Source organism: Schistocerca gregaria, chromosome 6 (assembly GCF_023897955.1).
Source record: "Schistocerca gregaria isolate iqSchGreg1 chromosome 6, iqSchGreg1.2, whole genome shotgun sequence".
NCBI lineage: Eukaryota > Metazoa > Arthropoda > Insecta > Orthoptera > Acrididae > Schistocerca > Schistocerca gregaria.
Genome location: NC_064925.1, coordinates 350,316,642 through 350,327,031, shown reverse-complemented (window position 1 = coordinate 350,327,031; position 10,390 = coordinate 350,316,642). Strand labels below are relative to the sequence as shown.

Here is a 10,390-nt window from a genome sequence, read left to right as displayed (position 1 = left end):
AGCCTGTATTGTAACTTGACGCCAACATTCGGATCAATTGTAATCTATTTTCTTAAGTTTCTATTCTGTAGCATACCCAAACATCCTTGACAAATTACTAGTAACTTACTATCAATCAAACGAGAAATTTGTACTTGCACGAGGACCAGTTTCTTATGAGCAATAGCGGAGAAAATCCACTGACGCTTTTCAGACAAGTTGACCTGATTAAAAATTGAGTTCATGCGGATAATAAAACCTAAACCGTCTATACGGTTTAATGGCATCGTAAATATTAGGAGAAGCAAGTTTCCATTATGCTACGAAAGTAATGGAGTCAGAAGAAAAAGAGCGCTGGGAAAAACAGTTACTATCTACAGAGATAAAAGATGAGCACTTCTTACTGATAATCCTTCATTATTTCGAGTGCAACATTAATTTTTCTATCTTTCACTAAGCGTACTGAGTCATGGACTGATAGTATCTCCACTCACAGGTATATAGAGGCATTAACGCTAGCTTGTGCAGCAGTCACGAGCAATCTCTTGTTCTCCACTCGGTACAAGTATGACGTCATTATTTTCCTCAGTATTCCTGTTAGCCATCGCCCTGACAGACTACACGGTATGTTCACAACATGTACCATAGTTCCACTAAGGGATACGTTGATCTTTGTCTCGCATTAATAAAATATTATTTATGTATTGCTGTCAAAATTATAGTATTTTCTACTTTAAAAATCACAAAATAAAATCTAATGTCGAGTCAGATATCGTTTAACCTTAAGGATTTGCTTATGCATCATCTGTAATCCAAACGTTCCAAAGGCTTTCCATTTTAAACTTCGTCATTCTTGACCATTTTAATTTTCGTATTTGTTTTCGATATTTTAGAAATTTTCAGTTTAAATCTATCAGAATGTCAGGTATGCTCACTTTCTACTAGTCACTTTCATGCAAGTGTCTCTTCCCCTTTCTTTATTCATCTTGTTCGTCCCGTTTTTTTTTTTTTCCACTGTAAGTTTCTGTCTACATGTATGCACATTTTCTTTCCTACTGAATGCTTTCCTATCTCATGAAATCAACTTCCATTTGACCATCGTCTCGATTTACCTCTCTGAACAAAAACCGAGCGAAACGCAGCAACGATAAAACACTTGACTCGCATTCAAATCCCAGTTCTGATTTAAGTCATTCGTGAGTCACGTAAGTGACGTAAGGTAAGGTTTTACTTCGAAAAGGCACGGCCAATTTTCTTTTGTTATCTTTCACCAATACCAATTTGTCTTCCTTCTCCAATAGCCTGGTTATCGGAGGGAGTTTCGACCATGATCTTCCTTATATTCTCGTTGAGCAAATAACTTAATGATCCGTCTACCAACCATTCATTTGACTACATGCTCCTGCAGTAACGAATGCGTTGCGGTTGAACGCACTTTGAAATTAACGCGCCGCCAGTGTCACCACCGTGCTTCTTACAGCCGCTACCGCGGCACAAGAGGGCAGCCACGAACAATTACGCCGCAGCCAATGAGATGTAAGCACCCCTTCTCCGGAGCTCCAGAGGCGGGTGTATCTAAGTTCGAACACCCATACACTCACCCCATTATTTTGTCTGCCAGCTGAATAACACTGACAGACTTTCGTACTGCTAAAGGCTCGACTTCTTCTGAATACACATTCACTGAAGACTGAAAGATTTATAAATCTTTTGTGTCTGCATATGTTTCGACATTCGAACCTACTTTTCTCAACGTACGTTGCATCTACAGCAACAATACATGTTTACTAGGGAAATAGTATGTGAATCCTTTGTTCATGAACGACATTGTTACTCCCTCCTGCATCTACTAGAGAACCGTACATCGTGCATAGGAAGTCATAACAGACTGGCGACGAGGATGGGACATACAACAGCTCCACTCATATGCAGTTCCTATTAATGTCTTCAACCTCAATGTCTTTCCTTACCTATTTGTTTGTTACCCTATTCCTGTTCTGCTAGGAATGTACAGAACCATTTTCCTGTTGTACATCGAGACACCCTCAGTTGTCTAATAGTTATCACATTAATGACACAGGTGTCAACACCATAAGCTATAGCTGGTTTGTTTTGCAGATAAAGCTGAAACATTCTTACGAACATTGTTCTGGGGAGCCATTGGGTATGGGAACACACTTCTAAATCCAAATGGATAAACAAAAGAAATGGAGTGACGTAGAACGAGATGGGGGATAAACTGTGAATCTTTGTGGCCAATATGTTGACCGCTTTGAAAAAACGGTATCATGGTTGCAACTAATAATTTTCCATTGGAAAGGTGGTAAAGGGGGTCATTGTGAAACATGACATAGATAATATCAGAGAAAAACCACGGCGTCAATCATCGGAGCATAGCTTTCTTAATTCTCGGGTTACGCAGCATTTTGTACAGAACAAGCCTAATGCTGCATATGACATATAAAAGCTACATGATGTACCTTTACTGTTGTCAATAATATTATAATGTGGTTATTATCAGCTTTTTCCACTTCAACCAACCGAAGTACCGTAATGCGACCACAGGTTCCGACAAACCACTCCCTGAGTTTTTCAGTGTTTAACATCTTTGCTATAAACACAGCTACATTGGCATGTCCCCAAAGGCAGGAATATAATGATCTTAAATCTGGGGAGCGTAGCCCAGTGAGGTCAAAATTCTCATTATTGAAGTACGGCTGATCTACGTGTCCTCAAACACGAGACGGCAATTCGCGCTCTAAACTCTTACTGAACGATATAAGAACAGCAGCTCATGTGGCTTCAAATGTAACCGTTTCCGATCGTACGGCTTTCAGTAGGTTGCGACTCAGCAAGTTTACACCGTTTCACGAGATATTCCACCATCGTATTTTGGGTAACCGGAAGGTCTCTCTGGGTGGCGTTGCTGAAATCCTCTGCTATAACATGGATGCTCCTCTCTTACGATTTCAGTATACTCAGATTCTGTTAACACCATCAGCTTTACGTCACCTGTAAGGAAGAAGCATATCGAACTTCGAGAATGAATAAAGCTATACTCAAACAAAGTCACCATCGTTTTCTCCATATATTTGTATATCTGTTAAGTATGTAACATGATTCCCATTCTGAATGGAAATTACGAATTGCATAAAAAATGGCGGCTTCCAAAATGGCCACCATGTTGGCAACATAGCCTCACAAGCTTTTCCCCATGTCCTATTACGTGCAACTTGTGTTTAAAGTGCTGTTTATCCAACCTGATTTTAAATTTATGTATATTCACTTATTTCGTTTTTTAAGGGCTAATTGTGCACCAGGCGAACATCGTATTTACTTACTGTGCAGCACTGTTGTGTGTTCCGTATCGATGCCTCCCGCAGTGTTCGCTTGTCGTAGGTGGGGCAATTCTTGTACGTCGATGTTCAGACGACGTACGGAGTTCTGCGTGGAGAGGCTAACATCACAGTCAACGGAACGTCGTACTACCAGTTCTCCGGCGTTCCATTTGCGGCCCCACCTGTCGGTGAACTGCGCTTCAAGGTGAGTGCTATGAATCTTTGAAAATACGAAGTGACACACTAAAAATCGCGGTCTTGCAAAGAACAAGACCGCCTGTGACTCACATCAAAATTTAGAAGGGGAAGCGAATAGTTATGTGCCTACATACCACGGCTCTTTTGATAAATCAGTTTTTGTACAAAACGCACCAAGGTTATATCCATTTTAGATTCTTCCATTGTACTTAAAAAATCAAAGATACTTCAGGACCGGAGCACATACAAAATGTTTTTTCACTAATAAGAGGGAAACCAATTTCGTTAACAGTCTGCATCCTTATTCCTCATTTCTACATAATATTTGTGAACACAGTAACCCGGGTGACGAACACGATTCTCCCACTTTGTTCAACTGTATAATACTTTGATCATGGAGCCCCAGCCTCATCACGGCTTGCACTGCTGCATCACTATGAAAGTGAAGTCCACGAAAGTATTTTGTAATTTTCAGAGACAGATGAAAATAGGAAGGGACCAAGTCGATAACCTGTGGAGGATGATAGAGTACTGTGAATCTGGGTAGACGGATTGTTGCAGGTGTCGCAGAGGTTGTGTGCGGTCTGACATTGCATGCTGAAGGAGAGGATACTCCACGTGTGGGAGAACTCTTCGAATTCCAAAACTAGACTACAGCACATTGTTTCTCACGAATCACATAATTACATTACACACCACCGAGTTACGTGTTTCAGTTCGCAGACCTTTCGTGTCAAAGGCATGCAATATGTGACTTGAAAAATAAAGATGTAGAATGTTTAGTACATTTTGTTTTTGAAAAGTATTAAGAGTTCTCACATAAAAAATAGGAAGGCGTTACCTTTCATCACGTGCTCGTACACCTGCTAGCAACCCCTGCAGCTACGACAACTAAAAGTCTACGTAGAGTTATCTCAACCCAGTGCCCTTTCTAAGTTCGTCGTAAATGTTTCAAATTAGAATCCATTGAGGGGGAAAACCCTGAAGTCACAATTAAGACCTATCTTGCTTTTGTGAAAAGGAATAGGTAACTTGTGAATAGTACTACTTTTCAATATGGCAAGGCTTATATTAAGAGGACTACACGCTGCATACAGGAATGACGTGCCGATCACTAGTGGTGAAGCACTAAGTCTCGCATTGTGTATTGTGTACTGTGTATTGAAGCGGGGACCTAGAAACGGCGGAGAGGCTTCGTCTACCCGTAGACCTCCGTGGTTCACAACAGGCCACAGCAGTCCACCCACCCCTCCGCCGCCCGACACCGAACCCAGGGCTTTTGTGCAGTTCGGCCTCCAGTGGAACCCCCAGGAATGTCTCATACCTGACGAATGTAACCCCAAATGTTTGCCTGATAGAGTAATTATGGTGTACGAGTACGTGAAGACAGTGTTTGCGCAGCAATTGCCGACATAGTGTAACTGAGGCGGAATAAGGGAAAGAAGCCCGCATTCTCCGAGGCAGATGGGAAACCGCTTTAAAAACCATCCATAGGCTGGCCGGCACACCTTCCCGCTCTGCAAGCAGCGCGTTAAACCGCGTGGCTAGCTGGGCGGGCTGAGTCTTCTATTACTGAACTCTTCTTTGCTACTTGCTGTTAGATTTGGATAGTGTTGTAATCTCGAACTCCACGTCATGTTTGTAGGACACAAGTTTCACGATAGTTCTAGGATTACTAGAGGCAGATATTGGAATCACTGCATTGCTTTCTGCATAGCGAAATCATAATTCTCGATTCTCTCCCTAATTTGTTTCCAGGAAAGACTAGACAGTGTATTTAGTTTGACAACATACCGGGTGATTCCGCGATGATGATACAAACTTTTAGGAATTAGGGAGAAGGACAAACGTACCAATTTGACCCTGGTCAGGAAACTGCCGAATCGAAAGTTATAGGAGAATGTGTACCTCTTCAGCTGCAGTCTCTTTGCATTCCACATTTTGGAGGAGGTAGTATGGCCAAAGCAAGAAAAAACTATCTAGCCGACATGACCTCTAAATTCATAATTTAAAAGCTAAATGCCAGCCGGAGTGGCCGTGCGGTTCTAAGCGCTACAGTCTGAAACCGAGCGACCGGTACGGTCACAGGTTCGAATCCTGCCTCGGGTGTGGATGTGTGTGATGTCCTTACGTTAGTTAGGTTTAATTAGTTCTACGTTCTAGGGTACTGATGACCTCAGAAGTTAAGTCGCATAGTGCTCAGAGCCATTTGAACCATTTAAAAGACAAAACCGCTTGTTCTGTTGAATAGATGTGCTTCACAGTGATAAGGATTAACATGTGTTTATAGCTCGTAAGGTATGCACTTCAGAGCCCATGTTTACTTTGAATTTTTCTTGTTTTGGTCCATACTACCTTCTCCCAAAACATGGTTCAAATGGTTCAAATGGCTCTGAGTACTAGGGGACTTAACATGTGAGGCCATCCGTCCCCTAGAACTTAGAACTACTTAAACCTAACTAACCTAAGGACACCACACACATCCATGTCCGAGGCAGGATTCGAAACTGCGATCGTAGCGGTCGCGTGGTTCTAGACTAAAGCGCCTAGAACCACTCGGTCACCACGGCCGGCCCAAAATTTGGAAAGCGAAGGGCTTGTAATAGAAGAGGTTCACCGTCAATTTTTAATTATAGCTTTCGACTCGGACTCTGCCCTCAAATTGATGCATTTGCTCTTCTACATAATTCTTGAAAGATTGTCAAGTCATCACGGAACCAACCTGTATAATTTATTGCTGTTTTGAAGACACACATGATGTTGTACTCATTTTCAATTCACTTCGTTTACATCTATGAATCCATAAACATTATAAAAACTGTTTATGTATCTTTGTGTCTCTCTCTCCCTCTCTCTCTCTCTCTCTCTCTCTCTCTCTCTCTCTCTCTCTCTGTGTGTGTGTGTGTGTGTGTGTGTGTGTTTGTGTGTGTGTTTTACAAATCATTCCTAAATCACGACCGACTTCAACCAGACTTAATAGACATATACCTTACTGTCAGCCGATAATCGCTGTGGTGGCGCTGTGGTGTTGGTGGCGGTGGGGGTGGGGGGGGGGGGTGAGAACCACCTAACTATCATATTGATGGGGGTTATCAAGAAGCGCAGCCCTCGATGCATTACGCAGACCTCATTAATCCAGTATTTGAGAATGATAGCACTAAGCGACTTGCTAGGAACGTTACACATAAGTTAAAAAGTTTACGAAACTTTTCTCACTGACAGTCCATCTAAAAGAATGAAAGGTAATGTGTTTAGCGCTTACTACTTTCCCGCTGATCATATAGTAAAAGTACCACATCAGGCCTGACATTATAATTTATTACTAACTGTACTCAAGTCCTTTTTTCACATAATATGCACAGGCACCACTGAATGTAACTGCAACGTTATATCGTTCTACGACACATAGTCCAGGAGCTATGACGTCATGATTCTCAAGTCATCCTAAATAAATTGTCGGAAAAAATGCTAACCCAGAAAACAATTTGTGAAGAATAATGAAATTTCGGGACCACATTTGACTGTGTAACGTCCTTATGTGATTAAGATTGCAGGATCACTGCTTACTGTAAGCACGAAATAAGCTACTACAAATGTAAAATGCTAGTACACTAATAACACTTGTAACCGCCAGTATGTTGATTGGAAACATACAAACGTCCATAAATCGTGTTGTATAAGTTCCAAATGTCAGTTTGTGGAATGAAATTGATCGGTCATTACAGGGGCAGCTAATGCTGTATGTGTATGACACTGGAGTTGTCGTTCAATGATGTCAAATATGTGTTCGATTCGAGGAAGTCCTGGCGACAGAGCGGGCCCTGGCAACATGACCACGCCTGTAGAGCACGTTTTGTTACAAAAGTCTTACGTGGGAGAGCGTTATCTAGTGGAATGCTGTTCATAAATCACTTGACTGACGTACACATTTGCAGTCAGGGTGCGAGGGATAACTACGAAAGTGAATCCAACGCGTATACAACGAAGGCAGTTTGATTGCAGGCCCTCAACTGGCCTCCTTCTAACCAACACACGACCATCTCTGCCCATATTTTATGAGAAAACACAACAGACCTCCATCTTGCCTTCCATTGAGCTCTTGCTTGGCACAACAAAAGTCGAAAATGGCGGTGGTTTGGAGTCAGTGGAATGCATGCTACAGGGCGTCTGGATCGAAGGTGTCGTTGAAATAACCGATTTGTCTTGCTGTGGTATCAACTGCTTTTAAAAGTATTGCTGCAGATGCAATACGATGCGCTAGAACCATACGCCGAACACGACCGTACATTTTTTTAATCACCGCTATCAGCAATCTTGTACAGTGGTTACATGCCCTCCAAGTCTTTGTGCGTTAGCGCAGAAGGAACATCCATCTTCTCGTAGCCATTTTACACGATCTGGTTCAAACTCAGCTACGTGTTGATAATGGCATCTTTGTCGCTCGCGACCGACAGAGAGTGTTCTTAAAGCTAACCTGATTTGCATCCTCATAGTAATGCAACTTGTTCCACTCTAATGCGATTGCCGCGAAATCTGAATAGACATCATTTGTAAAAAGTATAAATACACCTACCCACTTTCGTTCGTGCCGCACAAGCTTTTCTTCGTGTTGCGATTTCTTTTCCCGTCTATGTATTTGGTTTGTAAAGTTCTTCTTCTTAGTAATCTGAAGATTCAGAGTCCTGTCTATATTTAGGGATAAGTCAAGACCTGCCCTCGATGATTTCAAATTTCTGTGGTTCTCCACTGTCACGCAACAGGACAAGATGTTTTGATAAACTAGACGAAGAGGTATTTAAATTTTGTCAGAGGACTATTATGTTGCACAGATTGATTACTAATGTTTTTTTTAAAAAAAAGAACCGAAAACCACCAAGACCATTTCAACCTCAGCCAACAAAAGAAAATCACCGTTAGTTTCCTGCGCACTGCATAGTATTTTCGTCAGCTGTATTTCAAAACACCAACATCTGACTTTGTCAAGTCAGGCAGAAAGCAGCTGACTGACGTCTAGTCCCCCAACCTTCCACTATGGCTGGTGCAAGAGGTTGGAGACTGTTGTTGTTATTACTTTACTTGGTCGGTCACCATTTCCAGTGTCCTACATGAGTAATCTGCCGAATATTCCAGTAACCATTAACGATAATTAGATTAAATTAATAGCGAAAAGCCAAAAACACAATTATAAGGTATATGAAATACCTGGGACTTTATAAGGTAGATATACGTACAGTGAACGCTACGTTTCCTGCTGTACGGAATATTCAGAACTTACGTCTTCCTTTACCAAAAACGGAAACGATATCTGTCGGTGATCGGTACGAATAATAAAGTCCATATCTCAGTTGTTTTGTGCAGTTACTACAGTGGTAGTTCTGTATCTCCACGTTTTATCAGAAAACGAAATTCAGACTTCAGCTTTCGTAGAAGGAAAAATCAACTTTTACTGTGATAAAATCCATTGCAGTAACAATGAAAGACATCCTTGAGATTTCTCTGGAAGTGATGTTAGGTTAAGTCCTCAGCTTTCAAGTGGCTGTTCACTATATATGAAGCAAGCACGCCTCTACAAATAAAGTGTTTTCACAGCCACCGCAGCCGCCTGCTCCCTGGGACGGAGTGAGGGAAGCTTTGGAGGAGGTTGGTACTACCTGCCACCAGGTCAGTAATGATGGCCGCATCTCCGGAGAGGAAGACTGCCTCTATCTCAACGTCTACACACCCACGGTACGTCCGCCAACTGCTGAATTTTCACTGTATTCGTGTACCCTGCAAATTCCTGTGGTGAGGCAGGGGTTTGCTCGCTTAGTGTCACATTGTCATTGAAGTAAAATCTTGTACTTTGTTAGGCTGCATCATATTCCTCCTCAAACTGCTTCTTCACAGTCGACGTTTCGACCCCTCTGATGGCATATTCTTCAAAATCTTAAGCTGTCGATTGCGAAGAAGGAATCGGAAGAATAATTAGATGCGGACGGACAGTCTAGAAGGTTATAATGTTGGTGGTTTCTTAGCTTACAATAATTTATACATGTACGATGGTAAAAAATTGTTTTTCGATCGGAATATTAACTTCAATAGTAATTTACTTATCTAGTATAAATAGATTATAGTCGATAAAATGTTTTCTGAGTATAGGAAACTGTACAGTACAAGTATACAAGGTACGTGCGACTGGGGCACGCAATTTTGCTCACGGTCTCCGGAGATAAGGAAAGGATAAGAGTTTACTTTAATTTCTACAATAATGTGTGGCATCACCAACAACTTCAGTATTGGTACAATTAAGAGCTCCTTTAAGCCATAAGGACACAGACACTGATTCATTTATTTTACGATGATTCCTCGTCCTGAGAACCAAAAGCATTGTAGACATACAGTAAGATGTACCACTATCTTTGTTATAGACTTGATATACCTGAAATGTCCGATAAGTTCTCTACTGTTAAGAGCCTCCGACCCAGCTACAGTGTCTACTTTTGGACCATGTACTACAACCCACTCACTACCATGTCCATTAGCGACTGCGTCCGTAAACGTGATATTCAATATGCATCCACAAAAGACTGAAACGCCATCCTAAATCACTTGTGCACCTACTCCAGTCTTCATACTAATAGCTATATTATCAATAGCTTTATGTACTGTAAAGCGCGAACGCCTTCTCCTCCTATAATAACGCGGAATCACTAGTCTGTGTCAACCTGCCATATGACCGCTGCCCTGCAACACTCTTGATATATATAATAGTATACTATGCTTATCTGCGATACTAAGGAATATAGATTGAAGGAGCCAGCGCGTCTGGCAAAGCTGACTCACTAAAATTGTTTGTTTTTAAAATTCATTCTTAATCACACCACGGATCTTACAAG

The 10,390-nt window shown here is 41.6% G+C and overlaps 1 protein-coding gene across 1 annotated transcript in view; it reads left to right on the top strand.

Moving 5' to 3' along the window:
• The first annotated feature begins 511 nt into the window (after window positions 1-511).
• The window catches only part of LOC126278270 (juvenile hormone esterase-like), a 51,861-nt gene continuing 41,982 nt past the window's right edge, over window positions 512-10,390 (top strand). Inside the window, exons 1-3 of the mRNA XM_049978273.1 lie at window positions 512-603; window positions 3,379-3,522; window positions 9,105-9,242. Coding sequence (XP_049834230.1) covers window positions 547-603; window positions 3,379-3,522; window positions 9,105-9,242 — 339 coding nt within the window. The 5' untranslated portion in view covers window positions 512-546. The remainder of the gene's footprint in view (window positions 604-3,378; window positions 3,523-9,104; window positions 9,243-10,390) is intronic.